Here is a 23325-nt window from a genome sequence, read left to right on the forward strand (position 1 = left end):
GGGACACATTTATACTAAAATAAATGATGAGTGTTCACCTAATATTCACCTCACACCCTACACTTGTATTTGCCACATCTGGCAACCCGAGATGACAGGGAAAAAAAAGTTTGTTGATTTCTTTTCTTTTCATAGCATTTTGCCCACTTCCACCGCTCATCCAAACAAGGCAGCGGCCTAAAGGAACAAGGAACAAGAGACCCCTGGATGGCCCCTTTCATCCAAACCCAGCGACGTGACAAGGCCTTTGCAATTCACCGTGTAGCTCAGAGGACTTACCATTGGGGTCCTTCCTGAAGAGCGTGTTCATGACTGTGGCGTGGAGTTTCACACTGTTCCAGTCTTTCACTATGAATCCAGATGTCTGAAAACGTTCCAGCACTCGGTCAGCCAACTCCTGCAGCCTGGAGAAACGGGAGAAAGGAGTAGAAAAATATTACCAAGTCCCTAAATGCCAATTCAATAACGTCTGTAGTGCGCCTGCACTGGGCCAATCGCCAAACAAGGCCCTGCATAGGAAGAGGGAACAGCAAAGGCTGTCAGTCAGGTCTTGTGGGGCTGGAGGAGGGCGGGAGGAGGGGCCTGGGGGTGGAGGCAGCTCTGTTGCAAGTATGAAAACATGAGTTTGGGTCTCAGAGCTGCCCAGTCCCACTGCAATATGGGATTCCTGCACACCTCAATGCTCTCTGTCCACCACAGACAGGTATGAGCAAGCATCACCAGCATGCTATATGAGGGCCGGAGCGACTGTACAGCCCACAGGAAGCTGGCCTTGCACATCGCCAACCTGAGTTCGACCGCAGCATTCCATATTGTCCCTGAGCACCGCAGGAGTGATCCCTGAGCACAGAACCAGGAGGATGCCCCAAGCATCGCCAGGCATTGACCGAAACAAAACCACACAAAAGACGAGCGCAGTGGCCAGCCTGCTGCCCTGCTGAGTTCCACGCACCATAGGAACCACCACGAGCATGACAGCCAGAATGTGTGTAAGCGCCGCAGACAAGGGGTAGCAACCCCTACCAACCCCTGCAAGACCCACAACCCAAAAGTAAGAGTAGTATAGGTGTGTGTGTGTCTGTCTGTATGTGTCTGTGTGTGTCTGTATGTATCTGTGTGTGTCTAAAGTGTATCTGTGTGTCTGTGTGTGTCTCTGTGTGTCTGTGTATCTTCTGTGTGTCTGTGTGTCTCTATGTGTCTGTGTGAGTGTCTCTGTGTATGTCTGTGTGTGTCTGTGTCTCTGCATGTGTCTCTGTGTGTCTGTGTATGTCTCTGTGTGTGTCTGTGTGTCTCTGTGCTTGTGTGTAAGTCTGTATGTGTGAGTCTGTGTGTGCGGGTAGGGTGCACACACGCACTCCCATCCCAGTCTGCGGGGTCTCCTGTCCCCTCCCTTCATGAGCACGGGCTCGGCAGAGAGTCCCTTACAAGCCAGACCACGGGGGGAATCATCTCAGAGCACAGCAGGTTCCCTTCCCGTTCCTACTGCTCAGGCTCCCAAATTCTAAGTTAATCTTCTTAAAACTCTCATTTCTTTCTCTTAACTGTTTTTGTTTTGTATTTTTTGCTAAGTACTATCTAGCAATCCAAGAATCTTTAGAACAACGGTAAGTTAAGAATAATAACACGATAAATGCCAATGTCCTTGCCAGGCCCTTCAGAAAGGGAGCAAGGGCTGGGCGCTAGAGGAAGAACAGCAGATGAAGCCAGAGGTCTAGAAAAGGAGCGATTGGTTTGGGGTTTGGGTGCTCAGGGCTGACTCCTGACTCTGAGCTCAGGGATCACTCTTCAAGGCTCACGGGACCATATGGGATGCCAGAGATCAAACTCAGGTTAGCCGCGTACAAGGTGACTGCCCTACCTCTGTACTACCGCTCCAGCCCCAGGATGAAGAGTATTTCTTTCAATGCAGCCTTTGAAAGAATCCAAACAAATTCCTGCTTCCCCCACAGATCAGATCATTTCCCCCACTGTTCGGTGAAATGGAACAGTCAGTTTTCCTTCTGCCTCAAGCATTATCACTTTCTGGGTCCTCAGGATGCTCCCAGTTCTGAGATGCCACCCCACCCCACCCCACCCCTCTCGGTCACAGCCTCTGCTGCAGCCTCCAACCTCAACCCCTCAGCACACACGCTGCTTCTCCGGCTTCCAGCACTTAGCAACTCACAGCTGCCGCCTCCAAATTGCTTCTCCCCTGAGACTCCCCACTCCACTTCCTTTCCTCTCCCTGTGCCAATCTCATCAGCTTTCCAGATCCAACTCAAATCCCAACATTCCACGAAGGAGCCTAACTGTCCCCACTGCACCCCCGCCCATGTTCATGAGTAGCGATTTTGCCCTTCTCTGATATGCTGCCCCTTATATTTATGCTAAATATCGCCTGGCTTTATTTAGCATTGTCAGGATGGTCCCTTGACATTACAAACTTGGCCAAACGCTTCCCTTACTGGTCTGGATGCTCCAGGGTGGTGTGTCGGGTCTGTCTTGTATCTGCCAATAACACCATTACATTTGGCTTTTAGTACCTACTGCCTGTAGTTAACTCATGAATTTGATTGGTGAAAAAATGGAATCTGCAAAATGAAATCAACATGACTTTGAAAGACCACTGAAGGTTCATAGTTAAAACCAGGGAAGGAAGAAGCAACAGCATGTAAGAGCACAGCTTCTCCGGAAAATCGCCAATTAACACAACTGTGCTAGATACAGCCAGAAGAGGACAGTCAGAGAGGCTCTCTCTGGCCCTGTAAGCAGCAGCCACGGAGAACTGTGAAAAGGAATCATCAGCTAATTAGCCCACTTTCAAAGCTGACTTTGATAGAGTAGCAAAGTTTTTTTGTTTTTTGCTTTTTGGGTCACACCCGGCAATGCACAGGGGTTCCTCCTCGTTTCGCACTCAGGAATTACTCCAGCAGGTGCTCAGGGGACCATATGGGATGCTGGGAATTGAAGCCGGGTCGGCCACGTGCAAGGCAAACTAATGCCTTCCCCACTGTACTATCGCTCCAGACCCCTGGAGCAGGAAAGTTTTAGAAGGGAGAAGCAGCACTCATGGCCGAACAGTTCTGTAATAACAGAGTGCACAGCCTGGCAGTGTGGCTGGCATTTTCCACAGAAGGTAGGGCCGGGAAATCTGTGTTGTTGGGTCCTGTGGTGCTCAGGGTCCCCCAATGATATTTTTGGTCATGTTCAGGGGAACACTTGGTGCTGGGGTCCGAGCTTGGATGCTTGCACATGCAACCATGCACTCCAGCCCTCTGAGCTCTCTCCCCAGGCCTTTCCAGAAGAATTTAAACTGGCAACGAGAAGAGCAAATCAATAAAAAGTATTGGTGGGGCAGGAGCAATAGTACAGAGGGTAGGACGTTTGCCTTGCACGCAGCTGACCCGGGTTCAATTCCCAGGATCCCATATGGTCCCCCGAGCACCGCCAGGAGTAATTCCTGAGTGCATGAGCCAGGAGGAATCCCTGTGCATCATCAGGTGTGACCCAAAAAGAAAAATATATATATAGAGAGAGGCAAGGATGAAGAAAAGAAACTAATTTCCCCCCAAAAATGGTTTTGTCTCAACATACCTCAGCGACATGCACATACAAACCCCCCCCCACACACATACACACACAGTATACGCAATTAACTTTGTAGTTAGCTGGTTTAATTGTACATGCGTATATGAATTATATTGTGTCTCAAGTTGTTTGTTGCTGTTGTTATTTTTAATTATCTAAGACCATCAAAGAATCATCGAGTTTTGGAATATCTCTAAATATTACAATACAGTTGAAGCCTGAGCATGACGAAAGTCTGCCCCTCAATTACAAATCACAACAAAATAACACCTTGTTTTCACTAGAGTGATGTTATTTAATGTTCTATTAAAGAAAATTAATTGGGTACGGGAAGTTAGGAACAAGGAGCAGGAATACTAGGGGAAAAAATTAAATAGACCAATGTAAGCAGCCAGTTCCAGCTTTGGTCTTCTGGAGAATGAAGATTTCTGTTTGATTTACAGACTCAGAACTTGGAAGGTACTGGAAGCTTTCAGGGGTCCTAGTCTAGCCTGCTCGTTTTACAGGACGTGAATCACGGACAGGCTGAGCTGCTCAAAGCCAGGACGAAGAATTCCCACATCTCCTGGCAGTAGGTTGGCTCTGTTACAGATTCCTTAAGCATCCTACCAAGACTGACTCTTTGTCTTAATAACTGCTTTACCCTAGCACCTAAATTAAATTCTAACCGACATGGAATAGGTGTTCAATAAACAGTTGTCAAAAGAATTAATAAGTGATAGCTATTTTAGCATTCCATTAAGAAAACGTAGCGGTTTTTAAGGACAATCACTAAAACTTAGTTTAATGCTATAGATACTATATTTGACAATATGTCGATATATTTTTAACAAGATAGTCTCTCAATTCTTAAATTTCCCATTGATTCTTATTTGACTATAAATGAATCACAAAGCATGATTAAAATTATAGGGTACCGGGGCCAGAGCGAGACACAGCAGATGGGCCGTTTACCTCGCATGCGGCCAACCTGGGTTTATTGATCCTCGGTTTCCCATACGGTCTCAAGCACTGCCAGGAGTAATTCCTGAGTGCAGAGCCAGGAGTAACCCTTGAGCACTGCCAGGTGTAACCCCAAAAGTAAAAAAATAAAGTAAAATCATAGGGTACTGAAGTTAAAATGCACAGATCAATGAAATAGCACTCAGAATCCAGAAATAAGCCTATGTATTTACTGATACTTAACACAAGAGATCTAAAACCATACCAACACCCCCCCCAAAAAAACAGAAACCATATAATGAAGAAAGGAGGCTCTTCAACTCGGAAAAACTGGACAGGCACACACGACAGAATGAAGCTCTCCTAGTCTCCCTAATTGCGTATATAAAAATACATTCACAATGGATTGAAATCCCAAAGTATAAAGTAAATAGAAAATAACACAAATGAAACTGGCTCATCAAGAAATGTGAAGTGGAACAAGGAAAGCCTCTTCAACAAGTGGTGCTGGGAAAACTGGATAGCTACCTGCAAAAAAATGAACTCTGACCTCTGTCTAATGCCAGGAACAAAAGTCAGATCAAAGTGGATTAAAGACCTCAATGTCAGACATGAATCCATAAGGTACATAGAGGAAAATGTAGGCAGAACTCTCCACGACATTGAAGCTAAAAACATCTTTAAGGATGAAACAGCACTGACCATGCAAGTAGAAGCAAACATAAACAAATGAGACTACATCAAACTGAGAAGCTTCTGCACTTCAAAACACAGTGACCAAAATACAGGAAGAGCCCACAGAATGGGAAAGAATATTTACCCAATACCCATCTGATAAGGGATTAATATTCAGGATATACAAGACACCAGGATAATTGTACAAGAAAAAAACTCGAACCTCATCAAAAAATGGGGAGAAGAAATGAACAGAAGTTTCCTCGAAAAAGAAATACAAATGGCCAAAAGGCACATGAAAAAATGCTCCACACTGCTAGCCATCAGGGAGATGCAAATCAAAACAACAATGAGATATCATCTCACACCACAGAGATTGGCACACATTCAAAAGAACAAATCAACCAATTGCTGGCGTGGATGTGGGGGAAAAGGGACACTTTCACTGTTGGTGGGAATGCCCACTAGTCCAGCCTTTCTGGAAAACAATATGGACAGTCCTTCAAAAACTAGAAATTGAGCTTCCATATGACCCTCAACACTACTTCTGGGAATATATCCCAAGAATGCAAAAAAGCACAGTAGAAATGACATCTGTACATATATGTTTATTGCAGCACTGTTCACAATAGCCAAAATCTGGAAACAACCCAAGTGCTGTAGAACAGATGACTGGTTCAAGAAACTTTGGTACATCTACACAATGGAATACTATGCAGCTGTCAGGAGAAATGAAGTCATGAACTTTGCTTATAAATGGATAGACATGGAGAGTATCATGCTAAGTGAAATGAGTCAGAAAAAGAGGGACAGATATAGAAGGACTGCACTCATCTGTGGAATATAAACTAACATAACTTGAGGCTCACACCCAAGGACAGTAGATGCACGGGCCAGGAAGATTGCTCCATAGCTGGAAGCCTGCCTCATGAACGGAGGGGAGAAGGCAGCTGGAATAGAGAAGGGATCACTAAGAAGATGATGGCTGGAGGAATCGGTCGGGATGGGAGATGGGTGCAGAAAGTGGGTAAAGGACCAAACATGATGACCTCTCAGGGTCTGTATTGCAAACCAGAATGCCCAAAAGTGGAGAGAAAGAGTATGGGGAATATTGCCTGCCATGGAGGCAGGGGGAGGGCGGGAAAGGGGGGGTATACCGGGGATATTGGTAGTGGGGAATGTGCACTGGTGGAGGGATGGGTGTTTGATCATTGTGTGATTGTAACCCAAACATAAAAGCTTGTAACTATCTCACGGTGATTCAATAAAATTAAAAAAAAAAAAAAGAAAAGAAAAAGAAAGAAACTGGCTCATATTAATGGGAGAAATATTTGGGGGGATTTGACCCGAACCGCAACAAAAACCAAAGTTAAAAACTTGGCATTACATTAATTACGCTTTCTATACACCAAGAGACAAAAAAAAAAGCGTACTGAATGGGAGAAGATACTTGCATCTCACAGACCTAGAGGGTTGATATCCAAGGTATACAAAGAATGCGTACAACTTAACAGCAAAAAGAAAAACCCAATAAAAAGATGGGCAGCACTCTCGGGCAGGAGCGGCAGGACAGCGGAAGGGTTTGCCTTGCATGTGGTCAACCAAGCTGGACCCTCACATTCCACAGGGTCTCCCGGGCACGGCCAGGAGTGATTCCTAAAAGCTGAGGCAGGAGGAACCCCTGAGCATTGCTGGGTGTGGCCCAAAAACACAAAACAAAATGACAAGGCAAGTCTCCTTGCCTCCTCCAAGTTGTGTGGGGGTGGAGGCTGGGTCCACCCACCAGGAACAGCCACCATGGAGGCCACAGGAGGCTTATTCACATGGCCCACCACATGGAATCTGGGATGCAGCTGCCAAAGCCCATCTTCATGCGCCTGCATCCAACTGTGAGTCTACATATGCCACTTGATGGAGACCCTTTCTCTGTGCTGAATCCCAAATCAACTGACAAGAAACTGGGGAATGAGTCGGTCTCGGTGAAACTGACAGAGAGGGCAACGCCCCACTGTAAATTTTCTAAACACTAAGTATATAATTCTAGAGATGAGTACACTATACTGCTATTTGATAAAATTTTCTGGTATGTGTGCACTGGTGCGCGGGTGTGTGTGTGTGTGTGTGTGTGTGTGTGTGTGTGTGTGTTCTGATAAGCAGACTGTCAAGGTCTCATGCATGCAAGGAATGACCTTGGTCACTGAGTCACATCCCTGGGAAAATTTTCTGTACCTTTACCAGTTTTTCTATGTGCTTGACCTACCGATGACTGAAAGTGATGTTACAAACACCTCCTATAAGAATGGATTCCTCAGTTTCTCCCCAATAGCACTGTCCCGTTGTTAGATTTGTTCGAGCGGGCCCAGTAACGTCTCCATCATGAGGCTTGTTGTTACTGTGTTTGGCATATCGAATACGTCACGGGGAGCTTGCCAGGCTTTGCCATGCGGGCGAGATACTCTCGGTAGCTTGCTGGGCTCTCCGAGAGGGGTGGAGGAATCGAACCCGGCTCCGTCTGCTGGCTGCACACAAGGCAAACACCCGACCGCTGTGCTATCGCTCCAGCCCTTCTCCCCAATACGAACTAATTATACAAATCTGGCTATTTTGAGGTACTTCAATTAGATTCATACAAATCTAGAATTCTGTCTTACTGGTGAATTTTATCACTATGTAATAATCCTCAGTATTGCTAATAATGTTGGAATATTTTTCCTTTAAGCCTATCGTGTTTGATACTGTTATGCCAATATTCTTTTATATATAACTAGCATATCTTTTTTCTTTCCATTATTTCAACCTTAATAATGAATGGTTACATGTTTGGACTTCCTCCTATCATCGTACTCTTTCATTTCTATTTATCCTACATTTGTCTATGTTCCTAGTCCCTTTCTGTATTAAATTCGAATTTGTTCCTTTTCTTCCTACTTGTTTGGGATCTATACTCTATTTTTAAAGGCACTTCCAAATTTTTACTATTGCATTTAGTTTAACAAAGTAAAATAATATCTTAACACTTCTCCCCCTCAAATAATAATAAAAAAACAACAATATTTCAACTCCAGAATTCCCCTTACTCCTGAACTGCATACTGTTAGCTGACATGTGTGTTTGTTAAATACATTAGTTTTATTTAATCACCTTGAAAAATAAAACAATTATTATATATTGTCAATATTTCCGTTATGTGCATTCACTATTCCTTTCTGCATCTCATGCCATCCTTTATTTTCTTTTCTTTTTTTTAAACTTAAATCTCTCAAGGCTTTCTGGAGTCACTGTCCTTTCCCAGAAATACAGTCACAAAGCACAGGTGGCCCTTGGCAGCGCACCACTGAGCGTTCAGCTTTCCATAGGGCTGCTTCATCACCATTCACCTACGTACACTCACACACAATCCCACGAAAACAGGACTTCCGAAGCTTCCTTCCTCAGAATGCATCTGTATGTCCCTCAAGAAATTCCTTTCCTGAAGCAATTTGCATCTGTCATCTCTCAGAGTCTTTATTTCACCTGTTTTTCTTCTTTTCCTGAGCCAGGGATGTGGCCAGTGACAAGCCTTGCATGTGTGAGACCTGGCTTCAATCCCTGGCACCATAAAAGAGAAAAATAGAAAGATTTTTCTTTCTGAGTGCAAAATCCTAGGCTGACAGTTAACTTCTGCTGAAAACATTCTGTCATGACTTGGTTCCACTACTGCCACTGAAAAGTTCACTAGCCCTAAGCTGTCATCCTGTGTACGTGACTCCTGTAAGGTACTCTGTCCTTACCCCGCCATGGTTTATCTGGAGGTAGACTTGTCTTCAGTGATTGTGTTTGCCTGAGCCTGGTTTTATCTGTTGCTGCTTCTAAATCAGGTCCTCTCAGCTCTTCACAAGGCCACTCTGCTTCTCCATGATGCCTCGCCCACACCTAGAACTCCAAGGCTTTTCCTGCCCCAGCTTTGACCTATATTTCCTTTTGCTAAGAACAAAAGGTAGGAAGCACCTTCCCACCACCCTTCGCCCGCAAACTTTTACGTAAGATCTTGATCCAGAATCTATTTCCCACAGAGGCCTCCCTGACTCTGCCCCCACCCCCTCCCCCCGTCTAAATTGCAATATTTGAGTCATCTCAGGGGGGTCTCGGCACACAAGGCAAGTGCTCGACCACTGAGCCTCATCGTCAGTCGGCTTCGACTCTTTATATTCCACAAGTGGGATGACGCAGATTTGTCTCTGTCCTTCTGACGTGCTCCACTTGACGCGCCACCTGGAGCAAGGGGCAAGACTTCACCTTGGGGCTAAGCAGCATCCCACTGTGTGCAGTACCACAGTCGCCTTACCCATCTAACGTCAGGCAGGTGGGTTGTTTCTGCGCCGTGGCTACTGAAAGTCACACGCAAATGAACAGAACGTCCACATCTATGTGTTCTGATTAGTGATTCTGTGTTCCTGGGCTAGATCGAGTGGAATCACCCGATCAGGTCAGCAGTTTTTGTTTTCTGAGACCGTGCCATACCATTTCCCACCAAGGCTGAAGCAGATGACATTCCTTCCACAAGTGACGAGGGTGCCTTTCAATGGCCTTCCCGCCAGAACTGATTGTGCCCAGCCTTTTGGATGGAGGCCTTCTCACTGGTGCGAGGTGACAATCTCACTGTCGCTCTAATTTCCATTCCCCTAAGAAACCGTGCCTGGAGAGCCCTTTCTCATATGCCGTGCGGCCATCTGTGTGTCTTACTGGGGTGAGGACTGCTCAGGATGTGTGTGAGGAGCAAGCCCCACCGTCCACTCTGCAACCTTAACTCAGCGTGTGGGCCCTGCAGGTTACTGGGGCAAGCGACGCTACTCTTCGGTGAGCTCCACCAAGAATGTGAGCATCCCAGCAATTAAGAGAAAACGCAGAGAAAAAGATGAGCGAGAGCTAAATAAGCCCCCGTTCCCACAGGGACGGTTTGCTTTTAAATGGCAGAAATGGGAGCTAGAGAGAGAGTACCGCGAGTAGGACACAACTTGCCCACAGCCAACCGAGGTTCAATCCCCAGCATCCCATTTGGTCCCCCAAGCATCGCCAGTGTAATTCCTGACTGCAGAGCCAGCAGCAGTAACTGAGCATGGCTGGGTATGTTCCCCAACACCCCCCCCCCAAAATGCACTGAAGTAAAATTTTACTTAGACCGGAAGTTTCCTGCATTATGATACGAAGGTGACTGCGATTCTTTTAGGGAGTCCATGAGATGACAGCCATACGATATTGTTTGCCCTTTTCACGGCAATGAAATTTGCACTGACAGGCAAATACAACACCGGGTAGAAGAGCCAGTACTCAGTATAAATTAAAGCAGCAGCTTCAAATTGTGTGTGGCTCGTGGTATGTTCTTTACCACATATTTTCAATCTTAAAAAGGGACTGGGGTGGGGGACATGTGAGGAGAGGGCTCAAAGACGGGGGACGCATGCTTTGCCTCAGAAGGCCCAGGTTCAATCCCTGGCACTGCACAGTCCTTTAAGTACTACCAGGAACAACCTCTGAGTACCACGTGGCCCAAAAAACTAACATAAATAAAAAACCAGAGTCTGTTCCCACCCTGCCAAAGGCCCAGCACTCCACACACCCTCATCTGGCTCCCGCCACTGCCAGAGAATGACCCCCTCTTCACAACCCATCTCAGAGCTGAGAGAAGACACCTGCAGCTGATGTCCCTGCTCCAAAGCCCCGTAGGCAGGCGGCCACACATGCAGCTGTGCAACACTCCCAAGCTTCACAGAGCTGATGACCCAGGAGAAACAGCAAATCAGAGGGGGAAACTGAGCAGCAGCCCACTAAGCTCACTGAGTGAAAACAGTGACACAGAAAGCCCGAGTCACAGCTGACAGCTCAGGAAATCCTCAGGCCAAGACTTCAACAACACCATTATGAGACATACGTTGTAATAAGCAAAATAAACTATTTTGCGTTAGCTAAGGCTTGGGGGGAGGGGGCTGGGGACACTGGTGGAGGGAAGGGCACACAGGTGGTGGAACTGGTATTGGATTATTGAATACTTGAAACAACTACTGCGAGCACTTTGTAAATCAGTGTTTAAATATAAAGTTCCATACGACAACAACAAAAAGCCAGAGTCATTTACCTTATCATTCTCCTGAAGCAGGAATAACGATCGCACATATGAAAACCTCCATCGTCAGGTTAAAAGATACAATTATTTTAATATTCCCGTGATGAAAACTGTCATATGCATAAAGTACCTACATCTGGATAGACAGTTATCTGGAAGTAAAGTGCCTGGGAGGTTAGCTGAGTTGTAAGCTGAACTCGCCTCTTTGTCTAGGAAGCACCATTTTCACTTGAAAGAATGACTGACAGTCAAATGATGGTTATTCAGACTTAGCTATTTGAAAGTTCTTTTTCCTAAAAAAGAACTCAAGAAAAACAATTGGCAGCATTTTCTGCCAATGAAAAAAACTCAAGAGCTTTCAAGTGAAAATTAGAATTTTAGAAAACGTGTATCTGCAGTCATTAGTTTGACAGCTTCCCAATGCTTAAAATTTCTATGAGATTAGTAGTATACAGACACACATTTTTAGTAGCTCACATGGAAATGTGTCAACTTCCGGAAGATGTGCATAGCTCAACGAACTCAATGAATTAATGATTACCTAAATGGTGAGTGTCTTAGAATTATGCACAGTTTAAAGGCGCCAGAGACTGCCTCTGGCCCCGAGAGGGTTGTGGTGTTGGCCTAGCACGCGGCAGGCCTCTGTTCAATCACTCGCAGAGCACATGGCCCCCAAGGACCGCTAGGGGTCGGTCTGGAGCTTAGAGCAGGCACAACCTGTGACCAATGGAAAAAGTCCCTTTCACATGCAAGGTAAAGGTAATGGGTTAAAGGGCAACAGAAAGGGGTGGCAAGACTGCAGGGGGGGCTGCATATGTCTTCCAAGCAGGGGCCCCCATCAGATCACCGCACCACATGCCCCTAAACATTGCTGGGGTAGCCCAGGAGGGCCCCAAGTACTCCAAAACAACAGAAAATAATATTTTTCATTAAAATATTAAATAATGAATGATTTTACCAACAGGCTGGAGTGATAGCACAGCGGGTAGGGCGTTTGCCTTGCACGCAGCCAATCTGGCCGACCCAAGTTCAATTCCTCCGTCCCTCTCGGAGAGCCCGGCAAGCTACCGAGAGTATTCGATATGCCAGACACAGTAACAACAAAGTCTCCAATGGAGACGTTACTGGGCCCACTCGAGCAAACCAATGAACAACAGGAGGACAGTGACATTGATTTTACCAACATCATTTTAACATAAAGTAAAGTAAAGGCCCTCCCGTTGATCATCGATTTGCTCATCGATTTTAACATACTAAATTTCTAATAAGGTTGTAAGTATTTATAAATAAAACACATAAATAGAGACCAGAGCAGTGAATCCCAGAAGACAGCAGCTCGCAGGAGATGTCTCTGGACCCCATACCGAGCCAATTCTACCGGGGCACCTAGGATGGAGCGGGTGTGCCTTCTCCACCTGCCCCAGATGAAACCCTGATGGCCACGAGCTTCCAGAAGCAAAACACAGGTACACAGGCACCAGGACTAAGACTCCCGGCCTCATGGCAGCAGCAGGGACAGGGCCGTCCCTCCCTGCATCCCTGCCCGCTTGGGGTCTGGCTGTCGTGCCCACAATCCGCCTCCAGGCGCCATCTCAGTGCATCAACAGTCCTGGTCCAGAGACTCCCAGTGAATCTCAAAATGGATTAGCTCCCTACAGAGACGTCTCTGGACCCCAGCCAATTCCAATTTTACAATTTAGAAGCGTGCGGCCGCAACCTCTCATGATATTCATAATAAGCAATAGAAAATAAATTATCTAGCATCTGCCCCTGGCAGGCAGGCTTGAATGGTGATAAGGAAAATTCTAGCAAACCAAAAAGTTAGAGAGAGAATATGGGGAAAATTGCCTGCCATAAAGGCAGGGGAGGGCTGAATGGGGGTGAGGGAGGATATTGGGGACAGAGACTATGCACTGGTGGAGGGATGGGTGTGCGATCGCTGTATGACTGAAACTCAAACATGAAAGCTTTGTAACTGTATCTCACCGTGGAATTCAATAAAAATAAATGAACACATAAATAAAAGCTCTTTGGGGACCTTGATTTTTTTGAAGGGGGGGTCACGCCTGGAGGTGCTCAGACTTACTCCTGTGGAACTTGGGGGCACACATGGGATGTCGGGATTGAACCCAGGCAAGACACGGGTTTGCCCAGCTTACCCACTATATGCCTCCAGCCTGGGGTGGGGGGGGGGTGGCCTTAATTTTTATGACGTTAAAGAGATTATGACATTAAAAAAATTGAGAACTACTGTCTGATTCTGTTTCCAAATGTGCAAAGTCATTTACCCTACCCATCGCAGGCCCACAACAGTGCAGGCATCTGAGTAATATTCCTTAGACTGCAAAGCAAATGGGGCCCAGAGTAGGACAGCTGCAAGCGGCAAGCTCCTGAACGTCACGTGGTCCCCAAGCACCACGCCTGGGTAGAGCCCTGAGGTCCTCAGCACTGGCGCCACGGGGCTGAGAAGCATCACATCCTCGGGGCCCTGCATGAACCAGCAGCCTGGCAGCTGAGAATCATGGTGGGGGAGGGGGTTCCAGTACTCCTGAGCACCATTCCCCCACCCCCACCACACACACACTAAAATGAATACAAAGTATATAATCCATAGCAGAGATCAAATCCTAACCATAGTAATACTTGGGGCTACCCTTGTATATGATCTCCTGCTAACTAGCAATGTATTTCTTTTATATTTATTCTTTTCTTTTTTTTAATTTTTTGGTTTGGGGCCACAGTGGCTCAGTACTAAGGGATCAGTCACTCTTGGCAGTGCCTGAGGGAGGATGAGATGCACAGAAAGTACCTGGGGTTCCCACACTCAAATTAAGTCCTCGGCCCACTAAGCTCTCTCTCCAGTCCATGTATCCCTGTTTTCAAGGGAGGGTGTTACTACTTAGGCACATACTAGGTCTCTAGATATACAGGAAATTTAAAAAATTGGTCCAGACATATAAAAAAATAATTTTTAACATCCACCCCACTGTTTTCATACCATTCTTCCATCATTTCTCTCTTAAAATTCACTTTCATTTGAACTGAGGTAGGCGGTAATTAAAATTACCAATTTCAATTGAGACTTTTAAAAACTCTTACAAGACAAGCCAGCCAAATCCAGGCAAATCATCCTGAGAACCTGCCAACTGATTCCAATTTTCTCTAAGTTTCTGGTTCAGCACAAGCTCTGTTCTACCCTGACCTAACGAAAAAAATACACACACACACAAACTTCCTGTTAAAATTGGGTTCGCCAATTCAATCAGCTTAATCAATGGCTGAATAAATAGCAGTACTCCTAAAAGAAAGAAAGAGAGAGAGAGAGAGACAGAGAGAGAGAGAAAGAGAGAGAGAAAGAAAGAAAGAAAGAAAGAAAGAAAGAAAGAGAGAGAGAGAGAGAAAGAAAGAAAGAAAGAAAGAAAGGAAGGAAGAAAGAGAGAAAGAAAGAAAGAAAGAAAGAAAGAAAGAAAGAAAGAAAGAGAGAGAGAGAGAGAAAGGAAGGAAGGAAGGAAGGAAGGAAGGAAGGAAGGAAGGAAGGAAGGAAGGAATTGGGCTTGCACTACAAGAAAGACCTTTTGGAACCTAAAAAAACAATTCAAACTGAAAATGGCTATGGCTCACTCCAGAAACAGTCTGAAGATCCCGAATGGGATCTAGGTGTGGCAGTAACAAAACAAAAAAATGGGAAACGTGTTTGATGTATGTTTTTGACAATGCAGTTAAAGTGCCAGGCCTCACTTCTAGCATTTTATGTACAATAATTGCTAACAGTCCTACAAATCTTGATGGTTATCATCCCCTTTTGTTCCGGCATTTATCAGAACTGCATTGCACACTGTGAAACTATCATCCTATGATGCCATACCCTTCCTGAGCCCTGGAGCAGACGTCAAAGCATTGATTCACATTAAAACGAGATTGTCACTCTCAGGATCGATGATTCAAGCCTGATGCTTCTTCGTCAGCTGGCAATGCAACCCAGGGAAGAGAATGCATGCTTTGCACAGAAGAGGCCAAGTAGGGTCCCCACAAAACAAAATAATACAGAAAGCATTAGCTCACTAATATTTTTATAAAAGAAAAAGAGGACATACTCTTTATAGTCATGAGATCCCCAAACTGACTTGCTCACAACAACTACTTGAGTGAAACAAAACAGCCTTGCAGGAACGTACCTGTTGGAACCATCCTTCATATGGACTTTGGCATAAAGGACATCCACCATGCCAGGGTCGTCATTCATGTACTCTATCCCCGACATCTCCACTTCCAAAGGTTTGCCCCCGGAAATGTCACTGCAAAGAGGAAAGCACAGTGCTTTGATCATTGTTGAAGCTGGGAGTTAGTAGATTGTGAAACGTGGCTAATAAACATGGTCAAGAGAGATGGCGGCCGCACGGGAGCCTTGTGGACAGCAGGTTTGAGCTGGGGGCGGGGGGCAGCAGGGGCCTCATGGGAAAGGGGGTGTTCTGGGCCGTCCTTCACGCCCGACCGAGGTCACCAGCTGGCCCCCACGAGTGGCTCTCCGGCACGGCCACGGCCCCGGAGGCACAAGGACTTAGCACAGAGAGCCACCCGCTTGGAGCAGAAAAGCAAATGGACTATGTGTTAAACCGCGCCAGCATGCCTGCCCGGAGGGGAAAGGGTGTTGCTCCATTCGCCCAATCCTCTCTGGAAAGAAAGATGGCGGCCGCACGGGAGCCTTGTGGACAGCAGGTTTGAGCCGGGGGCGGGGGGCAGCAGCACAGAAACCAATCTCCTAACTATCTAACTTTTAATAGAAATACATCCAGGGTTAATAAGTGAAACAGCAGAAATCCAAAACCGCACGGCTGCAATCGCGGCCACGCGACATCATTTTATTCTTAAACCAAGCTGTAGAAAGCAAATCATTTCACAACGCTGTTTCAGCATATCTGATTGGGGGGGGGTCGTAAACTCTAAACAATAATTGTGCATCTTCTATCGAAACAATGTATCTAGTCAAAGTAGATAGAGTATTAACTAGAACTCATCTGCCTCACAGGAATTGGGAGGGGTGGGAGGTGGGGTTCTATTGGGGTTCAAGGTTAAAAATAAGTATTGGTAAAGGGAAATGTGTTTGATACTTACATGACTGAGACCTAAACCCGAAAGCTCTGTAACTTTTCCCACAGTGATTCAATAAAGAAATAAACTATTAAAAAAATAAATAAATAAAATTTCGTGGAAGCACAAAAATAAATAAATAAATAAATAAATAAACATGGTCAAATAATACAAAACTTAAGCTGCTGAGGTTTCCTAGTTTTACTAGCAACATTATCTCATTTGCTGATTCCCAAATACATGTTCAATGCACACAAAGGAAAAGTACAAGTACTTGCAAATTCAGGTGGTGCAGCCCGATCCCTTGTCAAAGCCAAGACACTGACAGCTCTGACTGACTGGGATAGTGTCAGTGTCGTGACATTTATCAAAGTAGAGATAAAGATACTAATTACCCAGCTCGTGTTTTACTCCCTCATTTCTACAAGTTACAAGCACTATTTCGCTCATCTTACAATGGTGGAGGTGTTAACTGTATCACACCTTTAAGAGCAATTTGACAGTGGCAGGAGAGACAGTACGGGGCAGTTAGGTGCTTGCCTTGCATGTAGTCAACCCGGATTCGATGCCCAGCACCACATATGAACCATCCTCAGAGCCCCCTCCCCACAAAATAGAAACTCTCTGTGGGGTCGGGGTACTGTAGGGACTAAAGTACTTGTACAACATGTGGCTGACCCTGGTTTGATTCCTGGCACCACGTGGCCCCCTGAGCACAGAGCCAGGAGTAGGCCCTGAGCACTGCCAAGTGTGGTCCAAACTTCCCCCACCCCCAACCAAAAAATAATGAGACTCCTTTGTTCAAGCAATTCAATTTCTTGGTCAAACTTAGAAAATAAGTATGGGGGCTGGAGCGATAACACAGTGGGTAGGACATTTTCCTTACACGCAGCCGACCCGGGTTCAATTCCCAGCATCCCATGTGGTCCCCCGAGCACCACCAAGAGTAATTCCTGAGTGCAGAGCCAAGAGTAACCCCTACGCAGGGCCGGGTGTGACTCAAAGAGAAAAAGAAAGAAAAAAGAAAGAAAGAAAAGAAGTATGAATTCAATTGCATAATCACTGATAGCTCATAAAAGAAAGTTCTTCCTGACAGGAGAATTTCAACTGATAAACGCTGACTAATGGAATTATATTATCACCATTTTGCAGCCTTGATAAAAATAAAGGATGGAGGCAATGATCACCACCCACTGCTGTTAAAACTATTAAAAGTTTAGGGGGCGGAGCGATAATACAGTGAGTAAAGCACCTGCCTCGCACACAGAAGACCCGGGATCAATCTCAGTCTTCTTTATAATTTTTTTTGGTTTTGAGTCACACTTAAATAGTGCCTAGGACTCTGTCCCGGCATCCCATATGAGCCCACCAGGAGTGATCCCTGAGCTCAGAGCAATGCCAGGAGTAAGCCCTGAGCATCAACAAGTGTGGCAAAACAAAAACAATATTTTGAATTATCGGCTGGAGCGATAGCACAGCGGGTAGGGCGTTCGCCTTACAAGCGGCCAACATGGCCGACCCGAGTTCGATTCCTCCGCCCCTCTCGGAGAGCCCGGCAAGCTACCGAGAGTATTCGATATGCCAGACACAGTAACAACAAAGTCTCCAATGGAGACGTTACTGGGCCCGCTCGAGCAAATCGATGATCAACGGGAGGGCCTTTACCTTTACCTTTTACCTTATAGGGGACAGAGAGATGGCTCAAAGGTTAGTGCACATGCTTTGCATGCAGGAGCGCCCTTTGCCCAAACAGTCTTAAGGCCTGACACTGTGTGGTCCTGCAAGTACCCTGGGGAGCAATGCTCAGGGTTGGGGGCACTTTGCTGGAAGAAGCCTGTGAGCACTGACAAGTGTAACTCTCACCGAGAAGTCCATGAGAAGGCCAGGTGTGTCTGTCACTGCTCCCTTGCCCCCCACACCCCCCACATACACATACAAAAAACCCTCCAAACATAAAAGGATATATGATGAATGAGTCTTTCTGGGGACACGGAATCCACAGCGACAGAAGTCAGAACAGTTACTTCTGGAACAAGTGAATTTTCTGGAAAAGATCCCAGGGAGCTTTGTGCATTGACAGCAATGTTCAACACCACAATCTGGGTGCAGCAACGTGGCTTATACGTTTATTCAACTCAACAACTGCTAAGATTTGTGTATTTTACTGTAAGTAAACAGTATCTCACGGGGGGTGGGGGGGACATATTAAAAGCTATGTGATGGGGTGGCATGTGGCTCTGTGGCAGACCACATGCACTGTACATGCAAGGGCCAGGCATGACCTGCCCCATCCTGGCACTGCCCAACTGCCCCTTCTCAGGGCACAGATGGGTGTGACCCCCCCAACAACAGCAACAACAAACAAAGCATGGGAGTATCTATATACCAAAGTGTTCATGGCGGTTCTTTTTAGGGAGTGGAGATGACATGCAACGTTACTGGTTTTCTGTAATTTGGGAATTTTCTATAATCATCAAATACTACCTTTATGATAAGCAAAACCCTATCATTCTGCATTCCTTCGAAGCCCTTTGGACAGAACTACACTTCAACCAGAAAAGGTCTTGCGACAACAAACTGAAACCTAACTACAAGTCACCTCGCCACATGGCTTCAAGTGCATGAGGCCAGCGACTCACTCCATCTTTTTTCCTGTTGTTTTTTTTGTTTTGTTTTTTGGGTCACACCCAGTAATGTTCAGGGGTTCCTCCTGGCTCTGCACTCAGGAGATACTCCTGGCGGTGTTCAGGGGACCATATGGGATGCTGGGAATCGAACCCGGGTCGGCCGCCTGCAAGGCAAACGCCCTACCCGCTGTGCTATCACTCCAGCCCCCGACTCACTCCTTGTCCATTCCTGTCTTCTATACCCTTCACTCCTTTCACAGAACCGTACAGGAAATGGGAACTTGATGAACCCTAAGGGGCTGTTCCACTACGAAGGGAACTGCTCTGACGATCTGGAGAAATGGATGGGCACATGCCTATTCTATCACTGAGGAGCATGTGCTGGCCCTAAGACAAAAGGGTTTCAGAGTCCATTTAAAGATAATTCTTACAACTTTCAGAAGAAAAATTGCTGATACTGAACTGGGGCAGGTGGGGCTGGAGTGATAGTACAGCAGTTAGGGCATTTGCCTTGCATGTGGTCAACCTGGGTTCTATCCCCAGAATCCCATTTGGTCCTCTGAGCACCACCAGGAGTAATTCCTGAGTGCAGAGCCAGGACTTAACCCCTGAGCATCGCCAAGTGTGACCCCCCCCCCAAAAAAAGAACAAGGGCAGCAGAGAATTGTTTTTTTATTGGGGGGGGATGTAACCTACAAATGATAACAGTAAATATCCTCTTAAAACTTCAAGTCCACGGGGCCAGAGAGATAGTACAGCAGGAAAGGCACCTGTTTTGCATGCAGCAGACCCAGGTCTGGTCCCCAATGTCCCACAAGCACCTGAGCACAGAGCCAGGAATAACCCCTGAGTATCACCAGGTGTGGCCCAAAAACCACCACTACCACAACAAAAAATACTTCAAGGTCACATTATTATGAAAGATCAGGATTTTTCTCAGGGGAAAAAAAACAACTAAATAACCCGACTACCATAAGTTTTGGTTTTGGGCCACACTGGCCCTGCTCAGAGCTTACTCCAGGCTCTGCATGCAGGAATCACTCCTGGTGAAGCTTGGGGGGCCATATGGGATACTGCAAAACGAACCCAGCTCAGTTGTGTGCAAGGCAAGTGCCCTTCCCGCTGTACTATCGCTCCAGTCCATTTTTTGCAATGACAGATACTGAGGAAAGTAGAGTCCTGATCCTGAATATCCTTATAATCACCTCTAATAATTGGGATATTCAAAAACACAACCCAAACTCTAAACTGTTCTCTGAGAGCTGTAGCCTCAGCAACATGCATGTATCTCTACTCCAGTAACAGTAGAAGAATTCATCTGAAAGACTTTAATTCAGTCCCATCGCTAAGAAAACTGATTTGGAAAGGAGTTTAACACGCACTGCACATCTAAGTTTTCTCCGTTCTAAGCCTGCATGGTGGGGTGAACCGAGGGCACTGTACCGGTGGTTTAGTTTTCCACTGAGATGTTTCTCCTAGGTTGTACTTGATGGTTTGGGGACTCAATCTCTGAAGGCCAATACAGAAAAGATTAATGTGAACACTCTTGTATCGTCTGCAAAACTCCCGTCACAATGTCACAAAAGACAGTGTCACACTACCATTTGGGATTTTGTTTTTATTTCTTTAGTTTTGGTCTGGGGGTCATACCAGGCATGTCCAGGGGTTACTCCAGCTCTGCCGTTGGGGATCACTCCTGGTGGTGCTGGGAATGGAACCCAGGTTGGCCGCGTGCAAGACAAGTGCCCTCCCAGCTGTGCTATTTTCCTGCTCCCTCATTCTGGCTTTATTTGACTTACATATGACAACCTGGATTGAGAAGCAAAAAAGTATTCTCTCAATTAAAAAAAAAAATTACTCCTAGGACTGGAGCACAGCGGGTAGGCGGGTAGGGCGTTTGCCTTGCACGTGGCAGACCCGGGTTCGATTCCCAGCATCCCATATGGTCCCCTGAACACCACCAGGAGTGATTCCTGAGTGCAGAGCCAGGAGTAATCTCTGAGCATCACCGGGTGTGACCCAAAAAGAAAAAAAAATGTACTCCTTAAAAAGAAAAAAAAAGTACTCCTTTTATGAGAGAAAATATGATAATCTGGTGCGCTTCTTTTCTAGAATTTAGCATTTACTTTACAGTTGTCAAGTATACAGGTGTCAAAAAATAGCACTGAATCTCAGCACTCAAGTACGACGAACCTCGCCTCAGCTTTCAAGTAGAATTTTCTCCCTATTCCAGGCATCTTTGACTTAATCTCCGCAACTTTAACATTCTTTTGTATTTGTTTCCTCATTATAAGATGCCTCCAAGTCCTTGTAATTAGATGGGGTGCCAAGAAGAAGAACAACAACAAAAACTGAAACAGGAGTAGAAACAGAAACTCTTTCTGTCCAAGCCTCTGGTTTATCAAGAAGGAGATGAAATTAAAAGCCAGAGGGTTTGCCAGATAAATGTCCATTGTAGTGGGGAACAACCGATCCCACCTGGGACCGCAGCAGGCCTGCTTTCCAATTAGTGACATCTGAAGCAATTGGAACTACTATTTGTGCATGGGTGTCTTTTCCCTCCTCTCCCCATTCTTGTCCCTTTTTATCTTGTTATTTGGTTTTACCCCAGGCCTTTGGGAACACTTAAGGCTAAGAATGATACCAGAGCTAAAGAAGCACCCTGTATGTGTCAGTCTTTATACTTGAGCCGATGTGGTCCGCATTTTACATCTCACAAAGAAAAGTCACAGGGGACACATTTAGAGCGCCAGCATTTTCTGAACACTGTAAATAATTCACTGGAAATCTATACCGCTACGTGAGCCATGAGCCTAAGAACTGAAATCAAAGTTCTGTTTCGAGTGAGGTGACATCCCTGAACTCCAAAACCATGGCAACATGTAAAACGAAGATTCCACTACACATTTATTTAAAACATTTATATAGGTATGCTAACTCAATTCCAATCAAGCCACATTTGTTTAATAACACTTTTACAGTTCACCAAATTAAATGATGTCGTGTAGGAGATCGGGGATGTGGTGCCAAATGTGCCAGGCCCTGGGCTCAGTCCCCACCCACTACTGGCAGCCCAGGTGCAGCCCTGGCTCACCCCCAAGAGTGCCCCCACACAACAGCAATAATAATAGAAACGTATAAAGTATAGCACGCTGTATGCTAGACTATTCATTTTCTCAGACTCTGAATACTGGTATATTTACAAAGTTGTTCACAATACAGTTGTTTCCAGCATTCGATGTTCCAACACCCCCACCACCAGTGAGACCTTCCTCCACCACTGGAAACGGTGGCTCCAGTTTCCCACCCACTCCCCAAGGCTGCCCCCTTGGCAGACACAAAATCATTTATTTTACACCACTTGTTACAAGGGAAGAGGCATTATTCAAAAAGGGTTCAGCCAAAGAAAGTTTATGAAAACTGTAGTGGCTCAAAATGGGGTTACTCAAGTCACCGTCTGAGGATTTACTGAGCAGTTCATCGCTAGCTGAGCCTTCAATGTGATTGTTTTTGTTCATGAGCTGAGTTGGCCTCTGCTACTTCCCCATCTAATCTGCTGTGCTCCTCCAGGGCTGTCAGTCTGGTGGGAGTTGGCGGTGTCGGGCTGCTGCATATGTGGCCACCTGGTCCAGGAGCTAGGCTCTGTAGAACTGGGATGACGGCCAGCCCACCCCGGGCCTGAGGAGGTGCCAGGTTTCAGTCTGATGAACAGTGTGCTGAGATGGCTCTTCTGAGATCTACACTATTCGTTTTCAAGGTTTTCTCATTTGTATTTTAATTTGAAATCATCAGATGATAAGAAACTCAGGGGTGTGTGTGTGTGTGTGTGTGTGTGTGTGTGTGTGTGTTTGTGTGTGTGTGTTGTTTGGGGCCAAGTACCCCTCTGGCAAATCTTTTTTAAGTCAAATTTCTTGGGGCCAGGGGTGGAGATCAGTGACAGAGCACATGCCCACATGGATAAAGCCCTGGCTTGCATGCCCAGGATTCAAAAAATGTGAATAAATGAAATAAAACTTTTAAAAAAGTAGACATATCTGCCTTCTTTGGAAATAAGGCACTTCTAAAATATCCCAACAACCAATTCTATTTCTCATCCTCCTTCTCATAAGTAAATTAACTTTTGCACTACAGAGAGAGAGAGAGAGAGAGAGAGAGAGAGAGAGAGAGAGAGAGGAGAGAAAGAGAGAGAGAGATTGGGAGAGAGATTTTATATGTCAGCAGACTGTTTAGTTTTGGTGCTAACTGAAATAGCACTGCATGACAACATGAAGTCTCACGTGTGCATGCGGACTTAAAATCAACACATGCTGTCTCCTGGGTCTCAGT

At 45.8% G+C, this 23325-nt stretch overlaps 2 protein-coding genes across 3 annotated transcripts in view; one reads left to right on the forward strand and one right to left on the reverse strand.

Annotated features, from left to right (window-relative positions):
• The window catches only part of ASCC1 (activating signal cointegrator 1 complex subunit 1), a 101437-nt gene that overhangs the window by 30055 nt on the left and 48057 nt on the right, over positions 1-23325 (reverse strand). For both annotated transcript variants that reach the window (XM_056113534.1, XM_056113535.1), the window contains exons 7-8: positions 15460-15579; positions 280-404 (exon numbers count right to left, since the gene is read on the reverse strand). In XM_056113534.1, the coding sequence (XP_055969509.1) occupies positions 280-404; positions 15460-15579 (245 nt within the window). The remainder of the gene's footprint in view (positions 1-279; positions 405-15459; positions 15580-23325) is intronic.
• ANAPC16 (anaphase promoting complex subunit 16) overlaps positions 4317-23325 on the forward strand; it is an 80770-nt gene continuing 61761 nt past the window's right edge. The window contains exon 1 of the mRNA XM_056113537.1: positions 4317-4321. The gene's annotated coding sequence lies outside the window, so the exon portion shown is untranslated. The remainder of the gene's footprint in view (positions 4322-23325) is intronic.

This window comes from Sorex fumeus, unplaced genomic scaffold, assembly GCF_029834395.1.
Source record: "Sorex fumeus unplaced genomic scaffold, SorFum_2.1 ptg000020l, whole genome shotgun sequence".
Taxonomy (NCBI): domain Eukaryota; kingdom Metazoa; phylum Chordata; class Mammalia; order Eulipotyphla; family Soricidae; genus Sorex; species Sorex fumeus.